Source organism: Panthera pardus, unplaced genomic scaffold (assembly GCF_024362965.1).
Source record: "Panthera pardus isolate Hobbes unplaced genomic scaffold, ASM2436296v1 HiC_scaffold_4, whole genome shotgun sequence".
Classification (NCBI taxonomy): domain Eukaryota; kingdom Metazoa; phylum Chordata; class Mammalia; order Carnivora; family Felidae; genus Panthera; species Panthera pardus.
Window position 1 is genome coordinate 5,901,431 of NW_026526969.1, and position 21,105 is coordinate 5,922,535.

The window sequence follows — 21,105 nt, forward strand, 5'->3', positions numbered from 1 at the left end:
GGGCAGAGAGAGAGGGAACCACAGATTCCGAAGCAGGCTCCAGGCTCCGATCTGTCAGCACAGAGCCCGACACGGGGCTCGAACCCATGAACTGTGAGATCATGATCTGAGCCGAAGTCAGACACTTAACTGACTGAGCCATCCGGGCACCCCAAACTTAACTTTTTAAATGTTTTACTTATTTTTGAGAGAGAGAGTGTGTGAGCAGGGGAGGGGCAGAGAGAGGGAGACACAGAATCCGAAGCAGGCTCCAGACTCCGAGCTGTCAGCACAGAGTGCGACATGGGGCTCGAACCCATGAACTGTGAGATCATGACCTGAGCCGAAGTTGGACGTAAATTTTTTTTTTTTTTTTTTTTTAAGAAAAAGAAAACAGCTGTGTGCCATGCTGGCTCCTGCCCTGTGGGCTCGAGGACAGAGGGTCCCGGCAGCTTGCCTCCTGTGTCCCCACTGCCGCAGAAACACAGATGGTGCTGGAACAGCCGGGCAAGCCCATGAGCCTTTCTTTAAATCCTCTCCCGGCCCAGGGTTGGCCACAGCGGCTCTAGAGCTCCCTTCCACTCTGCCATTCCTCCCAGGAAGGTTTGTCACCTGCCCGGGCCACAGCGTTGAATGGGACACTGAAATGATACAGGGAAGGCTCCCACGTAACTGGCTATTTGGGTTAGGGCTCCAGTTAGGGGAGAAAAAGAATTAAGGTCCTCAAAACCTGCAAGGTGAGGTTTTAGACAAACATAGTTTCTCCATCTTATTTTTCATCTGGAGCTTCCATGGTCCCTGTGAGGTTTGGGGGGAGGCCCAGGTCCAGAAGGTTCCCCACACCCAGCAACCGTGGAGCCCGGAGCCCCCACCACACCCCACTCCTTCTGAGCCTGTGAGATCAGGACTCCTGGGTGGGAAGTAACAAGTGGCCAACGATTGTTGTCATTTTTCCTTCTCGTTTCCCAACCTGTGGCACTAACTTATGGAAAGAGGACTGACCCTGTGACCAGGTCCCTGTCCCCAGCACATCCTCTCTCTCTCTCCATCCCCCGACCTTGGCCTGGGGCGGGGCAAGGCCCCTTTCCATGAAGCAAGACTTTCATTCCCTTAGAAGGTTTTTGCATGAAGCAGAGAAAGCAGACATGAGAATTGCTACTTTTAAATGAAAATGGTCTATTGGGATGTTTCAGTTGAAGGAAGCATCTCGTTTCTCTGGCTGTGGCTTTTCTGACTCGGGAGGTCCCTTTGGGCCCCTGCCCTTCCCGTGAGACAGCTGAGTTTCTGCCCAATCAGCTCGGCCGCGCGGCTCCGCTCCTAGGGAAACGTGACGCACTCTGTCCACAGCAGACGTCCCCACGGGCTGCGCGAAGTTCCCTGCAGCCTTACTTCTTCCAAGTGAACCGAGGCCCAAAGAAAGGAGCGCCGGGGCTCCCCTAACTCTGCTGAAATTACGTGTAATGCTTCTAGGAGGTGAGACAGACCGGATCTCTGCCCGGAGATGTGGATTATTAAATATGGCTCCACCTATATAAATTAACTGTACAAGCTTATGGACCACGAGGAAGAGCCCAGCAGCCGGCATTGGTTAGTACTTTGGAACCTGAATCCAAAGCAAAAAGCACAGGAGTACCGGTGATGCACGATGTTCTAGATGTGGGGACAGGGATGCAACTTGCCCTGAATCTTGACATCCGATCGCGGCAGGGGCTCTGGGCTCCCATGGGAGCCGGGCGGGGGCGGGGGGTAGGGGGTGATGCCACCTGTAACTGTCCTTTCCCCACCGGTCCCCCGCGGCCTGGTGGATGGTCCTCAGACGTGTCAGCGCGTCTCCCAGGAGTAACCGTGGGGGGTCTAGCGGTTGAGCAAGTCAGAGAAGTGACCTTTGGGGAGGCGGTGAATAGTCCTCTGAGCTTGGTGGTCCCCTCGGCTCCTTGAACGAAGATGAAAAGGTTTGTTACGAGGAAAAGGGTTGCCTCGACAGCACTCTGTTCCCTCGGCCCCAGGGTGGCTGGGTCAGGGTCAGGGTCAGGATGGGTGGAGATGGTCAGCGTTCAGCCCCCTTCCTGCCCTGCAGGCTGAGCCCGCCCATCAAGCTGCCTTCCTTCCCTTGGAAATCCTGACTGTGCTTATCGATGCCGCCCGGCTGGGGTTAACCCGCACAGGGACGCCCTCTGCCCTGTGACCCGCGCTCACCTTCAAGGCGCGTCCTCTCCCCTCCCACCCAGAAGGCACCTGCCAAGAGCATCTGCTCTAACTCAGCCCTGCTTCCGCCTCGCCTGGCACAGCCCTTCCGCTAATGCGAGTCCAGGGATCGTGTCACTCCAGCCTCCAGGCCACCGTGGAGTTCGGCCCCCTGTGCCGGACGTGATGCTGGACGCAAAGGTTCCATCCAGCCGCAGTTGGACCCCAATCCTGAACCCACTATGTCGTTTCTGCCACCCTAACCTACCTCACAGCATCATTTCTTTCAGCTCAGAAACCACAGCACTCTGGCTCCCGCCCCGCGTCTCTGCTTCTCTGCTCCCTCGCTCCCCACTCTGCAGTGGAACTTCCGGAATGTTCTCCACTCCCTGTCTTGTGCCCTTAATTCCATTCTCTCCTCAGCATCCGGGGATCCTCTTTCCAGTCTCCCAGGCCGCCCCCTCTTCCATCCCAGAAAACCCAGGTGCAGGCCGCGTGGCTGGCCGCGCCTCCCCATCGTCAGACCCTCTGGGCGCACCGCTGCCCCCCTGCAAATCTCTCCCCCAGCGGGGCGAGGAGGGAGCCCCCACAGCTGCCCTGGCCTGCCCCAGTCCGACGACCACAGGGCTTATCACCCCCTAACATGCCTCTTCCTTTCCTCTCTCAGCCTACAGCCATCTGTGAAATCTCTCCCACCAGAGTGTAAGTCCTGAACCGTCAGGGATTTGGGTGGATTTTTTTTTTTTCCCTTCAGGTTTTATTTTTAAGTAGGGGCACCTGGGTGGCTCAGTCGGTTAAGCGTCCAACTCTTGATCTCGGCTCAGATCATGATCTCATGCTTTGTGAGTTCGAGCCCCATGTCAGGCTCTGCACGGACAGTGTGGAGACTGTTTGGGACTCTCTCTCTCTCTCCCACTCTCTCTGCCTCTCCTCTGCTCATGCCCCCCCACCCCAAGAATAAATAAATAAATTTTTTAAAAAGCTGTAAAAATTTTAAGTAATCTCTACGCCCCCTGTAGGGCTCGAACTCACCACCCTGAGATCAAGAGTTGCACGCTCCACCGACTGAGCCAGCCGGGCACCCATGAGTGGATTTTATGACTGTGTCTGCCGCGCTTAAGGCCGACTTGCCCGCGGCAGGTGCTGGGAGGTATGGTTGGGGGAGGGGCAGTGGCTGAGCTCTCTGTGCCTTCGGGGCACCACGAGAGGGCACGTGGGAACATTCAGCCCCACGCTGGCTGACCAAGCGGGTGCTTCGCACGGCCCAGCCACGACCGTCACGGGCACCCTCCTCTGTCTCCAGGTCCCACCCCTGTCCCTGTGTCCCTCACATGCCGTGTCCCAGTTGCACCGTTTTGCCAGCGAGGAAACGGTCCCAGAAGGTGAAGTCACTCGCTCAGGATTGCGGAGACCACCCAGGGCCCACCCCGTCACCCCACAGCTCACCAGCACCCCCGGCCGGACCCCCCACAACAGCCTGAGGCCCTTGTGCCTGCCGTGGAGCTGTCCCCTCGCCGGGCCTGCCACGGGAGCCGGGGGCGGGGTGGGCAGGGGCTGCTCAGGGGGCGCAGCACCTAGGGGCGCGGTCCCAACACCCGACAGAGCCCCCTCCCCCATTTCAGCACCATGGGTGCCACCCCTCGACCCCCTCCGGGGCCCCCACGTGGCTCCCCAGCCCTGTTTTTTTCCCTTTGGGATGGGGCCTCTCAGGCCTGTGAGGCCCACCGCCCTGGGAGAAGGGGCACCTACCTTCCAGGCCCTCGCTAGGCTTCTGTGGCTGCCACGCTCTCGTTCACGTAATCGGGCTCCTCGTCTGGGCTTCCTGCCAGCGACGGGGACGCCTCCCTCGGGCCTTGCTCTGCGGACCACGGGGCAGACAGTTCCGGTTCGCACGTTCACACCCACACCCGTCCCCGCCGCCAGAGGCTCGGGCCCAGACCCCCAGAGGCTGCGAAACAGCCTACGGGAAATGCCACACTCAACAGTGTGTCAGTCTCATCCCTGCGGTTCGCCGGAGATTGGCCCGTGGGGGGGCTGCCGACGGGGTTCGAGGCGTCTGCGGCCACCGACGGGCCAGAGGCGTCGCTGCACAGTCAGCTGCACGGGCTGCAGGGGAGCCCTCCCGGCCTGGCCCTCCCGGGTCAGACCCCGACTCTCCCTCCCTCGCCCACCCCCGCCCACCTGATCCTCCCAGGCCAGGCTCCCCCGCAAGCCTGCTGAAGCTGACCGCTCCGGAGCCCCTGCCCTCCAGCCACGTACCCACCACCCTCCTGGACTCCCGCCACTGCCGGATGGAAGCTGAGTTCTGATAGTCCTCAGATCCTTCGTCCCCTGCAGGGAGACACCGAGAGAGGGGCTGGCCCAGGCCTCAGGCCAGCGGGGCGCCTGGGTTCCTCCGGGGAGGCGTCCTGTGCCCCGTGCTGGGCGGCCCCTCGGGGGAGCAAGGGGTCCTGTCGGTGCATCTCACTAGGGCCGGACCCCCGGGGCCCCTCCAGGCCTCGAGCAGGACTTTATCCAAAGGCACGGGAGCTGAGGTGAACCTTCGGGTTTCGAGGCAAGTGGTGCCTTTGAGCAAGGGGGGCCTCGGATCTCAGCCGAGGAGGCTGGCCTCCCTGCCAGCTCCCGGGACTGGCAGCCTCACCTGACTCAGTGTCCTTCCGCTTGCAGATGAGCACGTTCTCGTACGAATTGGCATCATCATCGTCTGCCGGGGAGAGGAGACGGGGCTGTGGGTGCCGGTCGGCCCTGCCCGGCAGGCCGGGCTCTTCCTCCCTCCCTCCCTCCATCCTGCCTTCCCTCCGTAGGTGACCCGTCCTGCCAAACCCTCAGCCTCTGCACCGACCTCCCCACCGCCCCCCCCGGGGGGCTCCCGAACATTCTCCTGGACAAGCTTCTTCATTGACACTGGCCTGGCTTCGGCAGCCGCCACCCTGAGCTCCTTCATTGTCTTCTGAGGTCCCCCCCAAATGCACCGGGGAGGGGGGAGTAGGGCTCAGGCTGCAATCAGGCAGTTGGCTAGTTGGGAGGGAGGGAGGGAGGCCCGTTGCTACCGGGCAGTGAGGGGCAGGGAGAGCTGCTGGAGGCCACGGAGAGGCGGGCTCCGGGCCTAGGCTGGTCCTGAAGCAGTACCTCTGGGCGGGGCAGGGCGACCCCAGGCCTATCAGAGCCTGGCACCCCCTCATGGCCCCCGTCAGCGGCAAGCTGAGCTCTAACTGCTGGCCCACTGCCTGCCTCCATCTGTGTCAAAGATGGGGCCCCCCTCATCTCTGGGAGCCCCTCCCTTATTCAGAATAGCTGAGGTGGGTGCAGGGGGCGGGGAGAAGACCCTCCTCTCTACCCACCACGGGCCCCACCCCCCAGCATGGCCCAGGCAGGAGCCAAGATGCAGGAACTGGCCTCAAGCCCCAGACCCGAGCACCTCTCAGCAGGCACTGCCCTCCCTCGCTCCTCAGTTTCTTCTTCTGTGAACCAAAGGTGTTAAGGGCCTAAGATTCTGGCATCTTCAGAGCCCGCAGGGCTCAATGTCCATCAGCCCGGCCGCCCCGCCCAGAGCCTTTCTCCGAGGTCCCACGTGTACCCGTCGGTTGCTGCCCAGTCCCGAGGGGGGGGCCTGCACGACACGGGGGCTCAGCCTCCCCCGCTACCTCTGCCCCCAGCTCCCCCTCTGGTTCCCTCACCTCTGCGGCCCACCACCCTGTCCCCTCTGTGCCTCCCACACGTCCCTTCCCTATTGCGCTCCTGGGCTCTGGCCCCCGAGCTCCCCGACTCCGCCATCCGTCCAGACCTAGGCCCAGCCTCCTCCTCCACGTTCTTCCCACCGCCTCTGGCCCGGGGAACGTGGCTTCTGAAGTTTCCCACCTCCCCCTTTTCCCCCTCCTCCACCTCACCTTCCGAGGGCTTCTGGAACTGCCCCCAGTTGTAATAGTGCGTGGCGATGGGGTCTCTGGCAAGAGAACACAGACACAGGCCGGTTGCTGGGTAGGCGGGTGGTTGGGGTGGGGGCATCACGGGGGACAGTGAGGCCAGGGCTGTTCCAATATATTGTTCCCCCGGGGGCTCGTGGGGGCTGGGCCAGGCTCTCCCCTGGTCCCTCCGTCCCTGAGCCACCCAGCCTGGCTCCAGCCATCCCGACTCGTCCCCCTCTTGCCCGGGGAGCAGTTTGTGCCCATCTGTGAGATGAAGAGACATCCCTGAGGGCCCTTCCTCCCTGGGGTTTTTGGAACTTGTCTCTAGGTGATGCGGGATGAGTCCCCCAGACAAACCCTCCCTAGAGCAGGGCCATGTCCCTGTCCCCACAAAGCCATAACCACCCGAGGGGCAGAGCCTGCCTGGGCCAGTGGCTTCCGGGGCAGCAAGTCTTCCTAAAGGGGGAAGCTCAAAGCAGGGGTGGGTGGGGGCGGGGATGAGGGGCCAGGGCCCGCAGAAGACCACTCACATGAAGGCTCCATCAGATCCTCGTCTGCTTCCTGCAGGAGGAGGTGAGAATTAGGCCTGAGCCCCGGGCTGTGGGCCCCACCGCAGCCCCCACTTCCCCGGATGCCACTCACCTTTGCTGAAGTTCTCTAGGTACCTAGAGGACGCAGAATCTGGAAGAAAGGCGGGCTCGTGGCTTCCTCCCGTCTCGGCCCCACTCCCACCCCCAAGGAAGGGCCTTCCAGACCCAAGTGTTTCCTACCTTCGTAGCTTTGCACCTGCTCTCTGTCCCCTCCCCCCAGGCCTCCTGGCCCAGCACCTCAGGGGCCCCCCCCACTACCCACATGTCAGTCCCCCCTTCACCCTCGCCCCCACCCCTGTGTCTCAGTCCCTCCTCTCCCTCATGTCTCAGTCCCCCCTCACCCCTGCCCCCACCCTGTGTCTAAGGGCCACTCACCCTCGACGCTGGGGGAGAACCGCAGAAGCTTGTCCTTCCTGCAGGAAAGGGGGAAGGGAGGGGCTGGGGAGGGCTGGGTGGGGAGGAGGCCTTGGGGTTTGTGAACCACAGCCCCATGGTCCCCTCGTGGAGCCCTCAGAATCCAGCTCTGGGGCTCTGAGGTTCAGGGAGGAAGCGAGGTCTTGGCCGGAGCTCAGCCAGGTGGGGACCGCGGGACCCTCCTTCCCATCACCTCCTATGGGGTCGTGACCCCTCTGGGCCTGGGGTCGGGGGCTTAGGCCTACCTTGTCGGTGCCACGTCAGAGGCTGTGTCCAGCAGGGGCCCTGGCCAGGCCTGCCTGACCACTGCGAAGGACAAGGGGGTGTTGGCTGGACCCCCAGAGCAGCCTGCCACTACAGGCCCCTCACTCCACCAGATCAGGCCTGGCCACCACCTCAGAACGATGGGGACAGATATGGACACCCCCAACCCTGAGCCCAGTCCCTGGACCCTTCAGTTTGGGGACTCACAGGAATAGGTCCGGGCCACCGCAAAGTTCTGTGCATTCTCTTCCCTGGAAACACACGGAGCTGTGTTGAGCCAGCGCATGGCCTCCCACAGCCCAAGGGACAGAGAGACAGGAGAGATGGACAGACAGGGGCGAGGAACGGAGAGGGGAGGGACAGACGAGGGTGAGAGTGATCCAGGGCTCCCTGATGCCCCATTCTCCGGACTGCTCCCCAACCCTGCCCGCCGGCTGTCCACCCTTCTCGCACGGCCCCAGGCTGGAGCCACCTGTCTCCACGGCCTCCCCAGGGACCCAGGAGATGGTCAGGAGGGTCTGTGGGTGGGGCTGGGGAGGCGGCCCCGAGATTCTCCGGTGAGGGTCAGGTGGCTCTTCAGAGATCTCAACCGACGGTAACTTCAGCCCCTTTTGAGATGTTCCAACCCACCATTTGCTCCCAAATACCTGGTGAGGTAACTTCAAAGCCAGACACAGCGAGGTGTCCAGCCATCACCCCGTGTCTTCTTTCTTTGAAACGGATCTCTGATTTTTATGGAGGCCCATCTAAAAGACTGTATTTCCCAGTCTCTCTCGTGCCTAAGCATGGCCCTGTGATTAAGCCCTAGTCAATGAGACGCAAGCCAAGGTTGTTGGGACCTCCAGGAAAACGCCTTTAAAGGAGGCACTGCCAACAGGGGTGCACCCTTTTTATCCTGGTGCTTCATTCTTACTACTGCCTGGAACACAGAGATGAGGGCTGGAGCTTTGGTTGCCATTTTGGACCATGAAGCTCCCTGGAGAGCAGAAGCCACCACTAAGGGTGGGAGGGCAGGTTGGCTAAACATTAAAGCCTTTGGGGCTCCTCCTCTGGACCAGAATGGGTATCTGGCCCAGGCTTCCAGGAGCTCCTGCAAGGCTGAGGGGTCAGGGTGCCTGATTTAGGAGGGCTGTCCTAACTCCACAGGAGAGAGTCAGGCATGGCTTCCCACGGGAGCTGAGCCTGGAACACACGGCGGTCACTTCACGTAGGCTGGCAGGATGGAACCCAAGTGAAGTGGGTTCTCCTCCTGTCCAGGCCCAGTTTCCACTTCCCACCATGACAAAGTTTCACTTCTGGCTCTAACTCAGTCAGGGGCCCCGAGTGGGCAGGCACTGAGAGAGGAAGGGAGACAGGAGATACGGAGGAGGCCTGCCTTGGGGCAGGGGTGTGGGAGGCACCAGCGGGGCCCAGGTCCCCCACCCCACCCTCACCCCCTGTGGAGCTTGTGGGCTGGAGATGCAGGGGAATAAGTGGTCAAAAAAGCCGGGAAGAGTCTAGTCCTGGGCCCAGGGCTGGGTGTGGATGGGGACACTCTATTTTCAAACTTCATTGTGGTTTTTCAGTTGCAAAAGGAAATGAGAAAGCGTGTGTTTGCAGTCGTAGGTGAGTTCCTTCCCCGGGCCGGCAGACGGTGCCGCATGTGTGAGAAACACACGCATGGGCAAGAATGCGGGGGGCGTGTGGGTGTGAGTGGGCACGCCGGCCCGTGCACACGTGTGCACGCGGGTCTCAGTGCAGGGGGTCTCTCCTGGGTCTCAGCCCAGGCCCGCCGTCTGTCACTTTCCTGCTCAGCGTAAGGACACCAGTGGCCCCTGCCCTCCTGACCCGGGCTGTCCTTGGGCCACACCCCAGTCTGCAGCGACCGGCACCTCTGACCCTCCCAGCGCTCGCCTGTCCCCGAAGTGCCATCCGGCCTGGGGTCAATGACCCCGCTTCACCTCTCCCCCTAGCTCCCTGCTTCCGGCTCCTCTGTGGCTCCCCCGGGCCCTCAGGACAAAGGCCACAGCCTCCGCCCCCTCGCCCAGCTCAAGTCTCTCAAGAGAGGCCTGTACCTGCCACCTCAGCCCCAGAAGACTGTGTCCGCCCCGGTCCTCGGTGGGCAACGGCCCGCACTGTTCTCTCTCTGGAATGTCCCCTCTCACCTTCTTTCTTTCTTCAGATCCTTCCCCCCCCCCCCCCCCCCCGCAGGCCTCCTGATCCCCCCAGGACACGCCCACATCCTCCTGGAGCTCTGAGCTCTGTGAGCCTTTCTTCCAGGGGAGACTCGTACCCCGCTTTGCTCTGTGCCCGGTCTCGGTTCCCCACGTGGCCTAGGAGGGCAGGACTCATGTCCGCCCCCAGTACCAGCACAGCGGCCTCCCCTGGGCTGGGGGCAAGGGGAGGACCTCTGGGCAGGCAGGCTGTCCCTCCTCCCAAGGCTGGACTGCTCGGGACCCATTGGAGGAAGGAGGCAGGAAGGGGTGAGGGAAGGGGGGCGGGGACACCCGAGGGGCTGCCCCTGTGGAGGCCCACAGCCAGGGCACCCCAAGTCACTGGGCTGGGGACACCTAAGCACTCACAGGCTCCTCTGCTCGTAGATCTTCTCAGACTTCTTCACCACTGCAAGAACAAGACCAGATCAGCAAGCGTCCCAATGCCGGGGCGGGCACTGAGCTCTGAGATCCCCCCATCTTGTCTTCCCTGTGCCCTGGGCAGGCCCCAGATGGGACATGGGACATGGCCGGCCAATCGCCGCGGGCCACCTGTCACTGATACGGTGTCTGCTCTCTGGGAGAGCAGAGCATGAAGGTCCACGCTGCAGGCAGCACAGCACATCTCCACCCTTTTTCCAGAGCATTCCCCTGCCCCAGACCCCTTGACCCAGCACAACCAAAGCCCCACAGTGACCCAGACTCATGGTCTTCAGGGCTGGTTTAGGGTTTCATCCCCGCCTCGTCGAAGCCTGTCTTTCGGTCCACCCAGCGCGGCCAGGTCTGGGTACGCCCTTGTCCCCCACCGCGCTGTTACCTGGGCGGGAGCACCGCACGCACAGGCTGGCCACCGTCCCCAGAAGCAGCAGCAGGGCCGCCCCCGGCCACAGCAGCTCGGCGTCCACGTTCATGTCCGCTCCTAGCCACTCGTCCTGCGGGGCTGCAACGTGGATCATCCCGTGACTGCCCCTCCAGGGTCCTGCCCAGCCCCACACCCTCGGATTTCCAGACCCCCTGTCCCGACAGCCCCACGGCTGAGCCCAGGCCCTGGGAGCACCGGCTCCCCTCCCTGCCCTAGCAACGGGTCAGGCTGGAACCAGCCCTGGGACCACCCTGCTCCCTCATCTGACCCCAAACCCGCAGTCCTGGCCCCAGGGCCATCACCGACACTTGGTTAAGTGCTGGAAGGTTCTGGGGACCAGACAGCACCATGTACATGTGTCCTATATATGCCTTTGCTTAATCCACACAACTGCCCTCCCAACGTTTCACAAATACAAAAACTGAGGCCGGAGGGGCGCCTGGGTGACTCAGTCGGTTGAGCGTCTGACTTTGGCTCAGGTCATGATCTCATGGCTGGTGAGTTCGAGTCAGACGTTGGGCCCTGTGCTGACAGCTGGGAGATTGGAGTCTGCTTCGGATTCTGTGTGTCTCCCTCTCTCTGCCTCTTCCCCACTCATGCTCTGTCTCTCTCTCTCTCTCTCTCAAAATGCATAAACATAAAGAAAGAAAAAGAGAGAGAAAGAAAGAAAGAAAGAAAGAAAGAAAGAAAGAAAGAAAGAAAAAAGAAAGAGGAAGGAAGGAAGGGAGGAAGGGAGGAAGGGAAGGAAGGAAGGAAGGAAGGAAGGAAGGAAGGAAGGAAGAGAAGGAAGAAAGGAGAAACTGAGGCTAGAGATCCCAGCTGCAAAGTAAAAAGTCAGGACTCAAACTCCAGCCTCGGGGCCCTAAGTCTGGCTCTACCCTGTCGCCTCCTGTAAACCCAGCTTTGCTTCCTGAGCTCGGTCCACGGCCCCTTCGGCACCAGAGCCCGGCAGCCGCCACCCAGCCTAGGGCGTTTCTCGGCCCCTTTCAGGAGTGGGATCTCCTTTCCTTAAGCACCAGGGGGGTCCTGAGGGCATAAGGGGAAGAAGGGTGCGGGGGGCAGAGAGGCCTGGCGGGCTCCCGCTGCAGCTGGCGGCGGGAGGTGCCGGGAGCGTCAGGGGCTGGAAGGCGGACTCTGCAGGGTGAGGAGGCTCTGAATCCCGCCTGGCCTCGGGCCACCGCTTGGTCAGTGGCTGGTCCCAGCCGCGGAGCCACGCTGGGACTGCCAGTCCTTGGCGAAGCCACGGGCGGCCACACACGGGGGCCCGGGGAGTGCCCTGCTGAGGGGGTTTCCGGGAAGAATCATCGCGAGCGTGGAGACGGTCTCCTGGCAGTGGCCAGGGGACGCGGCTGAGGGGGCGACAGAGCGTCTCCGAGGGGGCCCTGCCCCAGGGTGGGCACGCGGAGCCCACACCTGTGCACACCTGTTTTCCCCCTGCCTCAGCCACCCGGGAGGAGGGCTTCTCCCCACTTTACAGCCGGGGAAGGCGAGGCCGGGGGAGAAGCGGAGCCTCGTACCGCCCGGCTCCTGCCCTGGGCTCCCCGAGGCCTACAGCGCGGCGACCGGCGGTCCCTTTCGCCTCTCCGGGCTGCCTCCACCCTTGTGGCAAAAATGACCAGGAACCTCCACGCCACACCGAGCCTCCGTCGGGGCCGTCACGGAGAAGCCACCCCTCCTTCCCCAAACACCGAGTGAGTCAGTGGGAGCACGAGCGTCGCCAGATCTCAGGACGGGGCGGCCCCCGCCACCCCGCGACGTTGTCCGTGTTGAGCCCCGCCCTCTCAGAGCCGGGGCGCTGCCCTCCCGGCCTGCACAACCTCCTCCCCGCACCCCCGCCCCCACCTTGGGCCGCCCGCCCCAGGGCACTTCAGGCTGTGTGGGGCTGGGAGCACCTGGTCGTGGAGGGAGGACTCCAGCTTGTGCCTGTTTGTCTCCTGGCCTCGGTTTTCTCATCTACAAAATGGGGATCGACGCAGTGCCTTCCTCAAAGCACTTTCGGCAGATGATAAACAGTCTGGCTCACCAGCCGGGCTTCCAGAAGAGAAGCGTGCTAAGGGTCTTATTTCTGGCCGGCTGGTTTAGAGAACTCACTCGTGCTCTTGCGGCCTGGCGGCGGAGGCCCAGGACCTGGCCTGCTGACCTCTGTGGCCGTCCAGGGGAAGGGGGACCCTCGACCGCAGGGCATCCTGGCCACCAGGGCGCCCTCTTGCTTCCTGGACCCGGCTGTCCGGGGACAAGCAGCACGGTCGGGGCCGGGGTGGGGGGGCATCCTGGCCCACCCCCGTCCCCCTGGCACTGGCTGAGGGAAGGGGGGGGAGCCCGAGAACACAGCGTGTGTCTGCCTCTGCTGTGGAATCCCAGCCTCACTGGCCTTCGGCGGCCCTTCTACAACAGGGGAAAGAATGACACATCCCTCAGGTGTGTCACATGAGGCCCAGCATCGAGATGGTGCTCGGAGGTGCTAATGTGGGAGCTTGGGGGACACAGCTGGATGACAACCACGACTCGCCACCATCAGGGTCCCCACGGAACGGGAAGGGGCAGCCACAGCCTTTTGGGGGCGGGGGTGTTGCAGCGAATAGTGCGGGGTAACCCTACCAGAACCGTCCCGCCTGGTCCCCCAGACACACCGGCCTGAGCCCCCCTCCACCGCCCCACGGGGGCCATCGTGCTGGGACCCCAGGGCAGGCTGGGATCCAGCCCGGCCCCTCAGTTGTCACAGACGCACCAAGTGTCACTTGGGAGATGCCAGCTCCCTTCATCCAAAGGAGGAGAGGGAGGCCCAGAAAGGCAGGCACTCTGTCTGAGTTCCCCCAGCGAGCCCGTCAGCAGAACCAGGACCCCAGCTCAGGCAGGGCTGGCTCCAAAGGCCACGTTCCTGTACCCCTTTCTTACAATTCTATTTTTAAGAAGCATGAAATATTTTTTCGAAGAGAGGCCCCCCCGGACTGAGCAGATCTGCCCTCCGCCGGGCTTTCCCTCCCAGGCCCTGCGAGCTGGCGGGCGCAGGATGAGGGTTGGGGGAGGAGGCTGAGCCCCCAGGAGAGGCAGGCCCAGGGGCCCCAGGAGGGCCCCAAGGGGCAGGCAGGGCTGGGTGGGGTGGGGCGGCGAGGCGGCCTGTGGCCAAAATAGCACAAAGGGAAGTGCGCAGTTTTCAGATGAACAAGGTTTGCAACAGCCCTCGGTGGGAAAGCCCTCAGGGCCGGGCAGGCCAAGCCTCAGTGTCCCAGCCTCCCGCCCTATCTCCCAGCCCTACCTCCAGCCGTTGATGGGGAAACTGAGGCCTACCAGGGCGGCAGGGCAGACTAGGGGGCAGGAGTGGAGCGAGAGATTCGGCTCTGGGCCCTGGGAAGGCTTTATCCGCTGGGCTCTGGTCTGGTGCCTGTTCCCTTTCCCATGTAATCTTGGCCTTCAGATAAGGACGACCCAGGGGCCTCTAATGGAGGCTCGTAATGCTCAGGAGGCCAGTGTGGGGGCCTGGGCAGCCCTTGTTCCGGGGCAGAGGTGGGGAATGGTGACGGCCAAGGTCAAGGCCGGCGGGGGGCGGGGGGGGGGGATGGTGACCCCAGGGCCTACGACCTCGCAGACAGCAGAGAGCTGGAGCGCCAGGCTGGGGGCTGGGTGGGGGCGGTGGGAGGGCTGCTTCCATCTGGCCTGAGGCAGGCCCTGGGCACGCTTGCCTGTGGAGTCCCACCCGTCCTCCCATAGCCCGGTGGCAGGGATGTTACAGTCCCATTTTACGGACGAAGAAACCAGGGCTCATGGGCCTGGCCCCTCACCGGTCTCTGGAAGCGACAGGACCCGCAGGGGCTTCCCAGGCCCCCGTAGGCTGGGCTGGGGAAGGCGAGGGTGGGAAGGCGGCCAGAACAGGCTGCCTGGGTGCCACAGGGTGCCGCAGGGTCCCGGAGGGAGCACTTCCCAGCCAGGGGCGCCAGGGCAGGACCAGGGCCCAGAGGCTGGGCATCTCCCCACCCCACCCGGCGGGACCCCCCCAGCACTCCCGCTGGGCCAGTGGGGCCATTCCTGCCCCTGTGGGGAGTTCAGTGGGAGCCAGCCTCCGGACCCCTGGCCCTGGGCCAGGCTCCAGGCACTCCTGGGCAAGACTTACCTGACAGCTGGGGGCTCCTCACTGCGGCCACTTCATCCTGAGCCCACACACCTGCCCGAGCTGACACCAACGCCACAGACTCTGGCGGGCAGCAGGCAAGGCAGCGGGCTTCCTGTCAGCCCCTGAATCATCCCTCACACATCCGCTGCTCTGCCGGACAGGCTCTGCTGTTAACAGACGGAGACACAGAGACACTCGCAGAGACAGGGAGAGACGCCGAGGGACAAGGGGAGAGAGAGAGAGACGGACGCAAGCAGGCGCAGAGAGCACACACACACACACACACACACACACACACTAAATACACACATGTAAACCCAAGTCACACAGAGAGGAAGAGACATACACAGAGGGACTGGGAGAAAGAAGGAAGTGGGGTGCACACACACACACACACACACACACACACTTCGAGAGGGAGCAGCACACAGAAAAAGGCACACAGGCAGGGAAAGAATGAGAAACAGACACACACATGCATACACACGTACAAAGTGTCCTTTCTCCTCCAGAGACGGGCAGAGCCTGAGCTTGAGATTGACCGACAGACACAGACACACAACACAGAGACCCGCAGACTCTCAGAGACGCACAGAGGGAGGGAGAACGAGAGAGAGACACCCAGGGAGCGAGAGTCCCAGGGAATGAGACACGCTCTCATGCGCACACACCGTGCACGCTCCCGTGGAACGTGGGACAGAGGGACGCACGGCAGGTGTGCGCTGGGGCAGACAGAACAGCGCTGCAGCCCGCCCGCCATAGGCGTCAGAAGCAGCAGGACAGGGAGGTGAGCCGGAGGACACAAGGGCGGAGATGATCCGGGAGCCACGGCTCACGGCCCCCCACCCCCGCCCTGATTCCCGGAGACCCCTCCCGCGGCTGCTGCCCCCATGCCTATACCCCGTCCACTTCAGGGACTCCACACTGGCTCCTGGGGGACCCACAAATGCACAGGTTGCTTGGGTGCCTTCTGTTACTGGGCGTTGACTTGCCTAAGGCCATGGAACTGGTAGTGGCACCCCGCTCGGAGACACCAGGGAAACCCACCAGGGTCCCAAGCCTCCATTAGTCTGGAATTTCAGAGCCCAGGCCCTCCGGTCCCGTGGGCCCCTTTTGGCCAGAGACTTGGTTTCTCTTTCGGCCCATCCCGTCCAGGCCGGGGCCAGGGCTGCCCGCGGCTGCCACCCTGTGGAGAAGATAGGTAGTGCAGCGGCCAAGCCTTGATGTGGGAGATCCCTGGGGCCTCACGCCAGGAGCTTGTCCCCCATCCCAGTGCACGGTGGCACCGGGACTAAAGCCAAGTCCGTCTGACTCCCAGGCCCGTGCCTGTGCGGGTGCTGCCATACTCCCCTGTTCCCCGCTGGGCCATGCTTCATTTGGTTCCCACGGTAACTTGCCCCTTTGATGTCACAGGCAGAGAAGGCTGGAGGCCCATGGAAGCTATGCTGGATTTGAGCCCAGATCCCAAATCTCCAGCCTGTCGTCTTCTCACCACCCACAAGTGCAGGGAGGTTGGTGGCTGTGTGCCAGCGGCCCTCCATGCTGGGACCACCTGCCCGAGCCCCACTCAGACAACTGGGACAAGCCGGTGTTGGTGTCCATCGATCCCTGGACCGTGCCCCTACCCAGGGGTCTCCAGCTGGCAGAGACGGACAGAACCTCACACATCCAATGGGAAGGAGCTATCGTCCTACATGCCTGGCTTCTGTCTCAGGCCTTAGCAATGGCAGAAGTGACCTCCAACCACTGGTAAGGTGTTAAGGTCAATCTGCGGTGGGACCTAGCTCAGACCCTCTCTGAGCCCCTTTTTTTTCTTTTTTCAAGTTTATTTTGTAAGAGGGGGAGAGCACAAGCAGGGAAAGGGGAGAGGGAGGGAGGAGGAGGAAGGAGGGAGGGAGAGAGAGGGGAGAGGGAGGGGGGAGGGAGGGAGGGAGGGAGAGGGAGAGAGAGAGAGAGAGAGAGAGAGAGAGAGAGAGAGAGAGAGAATCCCAAGCAGACTTCGAACCACCAGTGCAGAGCCTGATGCTGTGCTCAAACTCTCAAACTGCAAGATCATGACCTGAGCCAAAGTTGGAGGCTTAACCCGACTGAGCCACCCAAGCGCCCCTGGGGTCACAGACATACTAAAAGCTGATGGGAAGCTATGGATTATCCACAGAGAAAGCACCTTGAGAAGTGTGCACGTTCTAGAAACCCCTGGAGCCAGTGTGTCTGCCACCCCCAAGCCTAAGGTGCAAAAGAGCCTCCCTTCCACTCCTCCTCCCCAGCCTTCTGACACCTACTCTTGGCTGTGAACTCACTCCCCAAAGGCACCTATTCACATTCCTCCACCTCCCCCAACCTAAGTTAGCGGACTGCTTGTTTTGCCATCTGCAAGTATTTCTGAGGGGCTTTGAATCTAACAAAAGCGCCATTGCAGTCTGTCCACACCCGGGCCTAGGTCCCGTCTATCACGTCGTTGTGATCCATCCACACGCGCCTAGGCTTCATTCCATTATCCGAATGCAGCTTTTGCTGCCGTGTGATCTGTCTGGGGTACATACCTGGGAGGGGAAGGTTAATTCGATATTCAAGTTCATTCCCAAAGTGACCACCCGCTTACATGCTCATCTGTAACACGAGAGACCACAAACCCTCTAGGCAACCGGCTTGTCAGTTCATGACGTGCGCCACTCGAATGGGGTGCACGACGGTACTTTCTTTCTTCGCGGTCTTGATTTACAAGGAATGCCAGGATTGCTAGTGGGGCGGAGCATCGTTTTTTGGCCTTACTTCCTCTTTCACGAAATACCTGTTAACACCTTCCTTCTCTGTTGGGTTTTTCTCTGGACAATTTGCCGGAATTCTTTACATGTATATATATACATATTTAAAGATTTTTTATTTATTTACTGACAGAGAAAGAGAGGAAGCACGCTGGAGAGGGGCAGAGAGAATCCCAAGCAGGCCCCATACCGGCATTAGAGTCTGACACAGGGCTCGAACATACGAACCGTGAGATCATGACCTGATCTGAAACCGAGCGTCTGATGCTTCAACTGAGCCACCCAGGCGCCCCTGCAGGAATTCTTTACACACCCCTCATCTTTTGTTTTAGTCTTTAACGTGTCTTTTCATTTTCTTTATATTTTGATAGAATACCTTGAAAAAATATCCAGGGGCGCCGGGGTGGCTCAGTTGGTTAAGCGGCTGCCTTCAGCTCAGGTCATGATGTTTGAGTTCAAGCCCTGCGTTGGGTTGACAGCTCAGAGCCTGGAGCCTGCTTCCAATTCTGTGTCTCCCTCTCTCTCTGACCCTCCCCCACTCACACTCTGTGTCTCTCAAAATAAAAAAATATCTATTGAGCACACTCTTAGTTTCAAGAATATAATGCATGAGAAAGACCCTACCAATTCCAAGGCACCTTGGTGCTATTTACAGAGTCTCTAGGCTACCTGAAAAGCTGCTCTGACTTCCCTCCCTCCCAATCCCATTCAAAAAGAGAAGCTTCGAGGCCAGTAATAATGAATAATTTTATTAACGTTTACCTTGTCTCCGACAGAGAACAAAAGAACAGGTACAGGAAACAATTCTCTCTGGTCCCCAAACTGCATACCAAAGAGCCCGCCATCGTGAAACAGTTTTTGCTTTTATTTGTATATTTGGTATTTTACGCTTAGAGGGTGGTTACAGATGGGGGAAGAGATTAGTAGTAGGTTATAATTAAGTATAGTCTTCATCGTTTTGGTTCATGTTCATGACAACAAACTGCAAAAGGAAGCCTCTCAGAAGGATGTTATAAGCCTGTTGACTTCCTGTGAGTATCAAACGTCTCACCGTTGTTCAAGATTGGCCAAGAAAGCGCAAAGGACAGACCAAAGCTCTTCATCAAAACTTGAAAGGCAGATGCGGAGAGGCCCCGGCCGGACGCTCCCAAGGACGCACGAGGGGGTCCAGCCCAAGCAACTGGCCATCCGTTAGGTCTCCCTGCAGCTCTGCGGTTTCATGGCTGTTCGTCTGGCGAACCCGGTCTGTGGAGCGTGGGGCACACCAGGTGACGGCCACCTGTGACGCACCTTGGACTGCTATCCTGTATGGAGGATCCTTTAGAGATCCCAGGATGGGACACCCTGTCGGCTTCCCCTCCCGACTTCCCGGAAAGAAAACTGGCAAGAAGTCCACTGGGCAAGACCCACCCCATTCTCCACCAGACCGATAGGTGCCACACACACACACACACACACACACACACACACACACACACACACACACACGACACCGGGCCCCGGTAGGTCCCACTGCAGTTAACATTCAAAAACCAATCCTTGCACAGGCTAGTGGCCCCACATGACCTCAGGAGCCATGTGGAATCTGAGAAGAGGGTGGAGGGAAACAACAGAGTATTTAAGGTACTACTCATGAAAAGAAACGGGTGCGTGGCTGGCTCAGCAGGTAGAATAGGTGACTCTTGATCCCAAGGTTGTAAGTTCGAGCCCCACAATAGACAGTTTCTCTCTCTCTCTCTCTTTTTTAAGTAAACGAACAGGTGTAAGAATCCCTCGGGGCCACAGAGCAGTCTCACTGCACAGCAAAGGAATGCTGTTTCTAGTGAGTCTCAAGCAGGAACTGCTTTCCGGGTTACTGTTAACAGGCTCTTGCTCTCAACTAACTTCTCTACCAAGCAGCCTCCTTCAACAAGAAAACCAGGCCATTCCTTAGAATCCTGAGTCAAGTGTGGATGCCAGGCAACAATTCCAGCATCTTCCTCCTCGACCCAAATGCACACCTCCTGACCTCGCCGTTTCTGCCTCCTGCTAAGACCTCTGAGTCAAGATGGGCAGCCCCGGCTTCTGGAAGTCTGCCGTGCAAACTTCTCTCCTGAGCCCTGGAGAAACAATCTGGCCTCTGACAAAATGGGCTCTGAAAGAAGAACATTCTTAGAAACCTGAGCCCCTTATTAAAAGGGCCCAACCTGGCACTCCGTTAAATTGTTTCTCTGAAGGCAGTTCAAGAATAAGTAGGGGGGGAAAATGCAGAGAGAGAAACCAGGGATCAACTGTCTGTCTACACTAAACCTATTTCCAGAACATTCATAGTTGGCATAAACTTTTATTTAGGTGCCTACTTGGGAAAAGATATGCCTTCCTCTCTTAATTCAGTTACTTAGAGGAGACAGATACTAAAATGTTTTCAGTAATACTTAGTACTACAGGCCAAGGAACAGGTGCCTGTCAAGAGAAACGCCCACAAAGTCACAGTGACATCTCGAGGGAAGCAGGGAGAAAGCTCCAGGGAAACCTCTGGAGACCCAGATGACCCCCTTCAAGGGTCTGAGCGCTCCACAGGCCTTTTGAAGATGGGATCCAAGGGACCTTTGGAAAGAAGCTTCATCGAGGGTGCCTGGGTGGCTCAGTAAAGCATCTGATCTCAGTTCAGGTCACGATCTCATGGTTCGTAAACTCAAGCCCCAAGTCAGGGGAGCCCCATTCCTCTCTCTCTCCCTCTCTCTCTGCTCCTTGCTCACTTGCACCCTTCTCTCTCTCTCTCTCTCTCTCTCTCTCTCTCTCTCTCAAACAACAACAACACTACTAGAAGCCTTATCGAGTGGGGTTTCAAGCCTGGCCACCAGTCCAACTCCACGTGGGGCACAGAGCGTTCAGTCGCAGGGACCTTACCCCTTAAAGAAAACACAGGCAAGTGCCGCGTCCTCTCCCCTGGTCTTGGCAGGAGAGCAGTCCAAGTGACAGCCACGCGTCCAGGAACCAGAACAGTGTCCACCCTCCCTGCCCTCCCCCTGAAGGTTAGTTAAGATGCAGTCAAGGCTCACCTCACAGGAAGCAAATTCTGCACGTGCCCGGCCTTCCTCCACCCTCCCTGCTGGCCGGGTCTCCCCACCCCCCACCCGACACAGGGCCCAGCTCTGCGCTGCGTCCCCTGGGTCACAAAACCACGCAGCGGCGGCTCCCAAAAATACAGGATCCGCTTGCCACGAAGTAGCACCCGCCACGGCCACAAAGAGCATCTAGAACTTCTGCTAAAAATAAGCAGTTATTATTTTTTTTAATGTTTATTTCAGAGATAGAGCGAGCACGTGCACGCGCACATGTGGGGGAGGGGGAGAGAGAGGGAGACGCAGGATCCGAAGCGGGCTTCATGCAGACAGTAGAGACCTTATGCGCGACTCGAACTCGCAAACCACAAGATCATGACCTGAGCTGAAGTCAGACGCTTAACCGACGGAGCTACCCAGGTGCCCCCCAAATCAGCAGTTATTAAAAGCATGCACACGCTGTGCAAACACCTGATTTCTTCCATTTTCAGGAAGAAAGTCCCTTTACCCAATCAAAAACTAAGGCCACACTGCATGCAAGGCCTCTGTTCAGAAAACTGCCATTTTTAGGAAATGAGAGGAAAGGGGGGGGTGGGTAGGAAAACCTGGGCATCCTATTTCTAATCATCGCTAGCTTTTAAACTGCTTTCGCTAATCCTGTAACTTCCAAGAGCAAGATGCTTCTCTCCTGTGGTCGCAGTACATTCTACCGGATTCGGACAGCGCTTCCCCAATTTAATAAGGGTGTGAACTTCTCGTTAAGAGCAGCTAGAAAGAAGTCAAAAATAAAGGCGAGCA

At 59.8% G+C, this 21,105-nt stretch overlaps 1 protein-coding gene and 1 long non-coding RNA gene across 3 annotated transcripts; one reads left to right on the top strand and one right to left on the bottom strand.

Annotated features, from left to right (window-relative positions):
• Positions 1-1,135: 1,135 nt before the first annotated feature.
• On the bottom strand, positions 1,136-15,037 carry LAT2 (linker for activation of T cells family member 2). Of its 2 annotated transcripts, none has more exons than XM_053893817.1 (13): positions 14,499-15,037; positions 10,346-10,468; positions 9,898-9,937; positions 7,544-7,587; positions 7,318-7,378; positions 7,034-7,071; positions 6,711-6,749; positions 6,599-6,629; positions 6,051-6,106; positions 4,805-4,867; positions 4,423-4,494; positions 3,913-4,021; positions 1,136-1,912 (listed from the first exon to the last, which is right to left on the bottom strand). In XM_053893817.1, the coding sequence occupies exons 2-12, from the start codon at positions 10,437-10,439 to the stop codon at positions 3,927-3,929; spliced, it is 633 nt and encodes a 210-aa protein (XP_053749792.1). In that variant the 5' UTR covers positions 10,440-10,468; positions 14,499-15,037; the 3' UTR covers positions 1,136-1,912; positions 3,913-3,926. The 2 variants fall into 2 exon arrangements, with proteins under 2 accessions (XP_053749792.1, XP_053749791.1); XM_053893816.1 differs by lacking the exon at positions 14,499-15,037 and adding an exon at positions 12,283-13,293.
• Positions 15,038-15,070: 33 nt separating this feature from the next.
• Positions 15,071-16,350, top strand: LOC128774701 (uncharacterized). Its single transcript, XR_008419100.1, has 3 exons — positions 15,071-15,170; positions 15,214-15,285; positions 15,912-16,350. It is a non-coding gene; the product is annotated as an uncharacterized LOC128774701 (long non-coding RNA).
• The last annotated feature ends 4,755 nt before the right edge of the window (positions 16,351-21,105 follow it).

Coding starts and splice junctions, on each gene's coding strand:
- LAT2 (XM_053893816.1), bottom strand. CDS start 12,343: ATGAGAAAACCGAGGCCAGGAGACAAACAGGCACAAGCTGGAGTCCTC. Junction 6,630..6,710: donor CCTAGAGAACTTCAGCAAAG/GTGAGTGGCATC, acceptor CTCCTCCTGCAG/GAAGCAGACGAGGATCTGAT. Junction 4,868..6,050: donor GTTCCAGAAGCCCTCGGAAG/GTGAGGTGGAGG, acceptor TCTCCCCGGCAG/ACGATGATGATGCCAATTCG.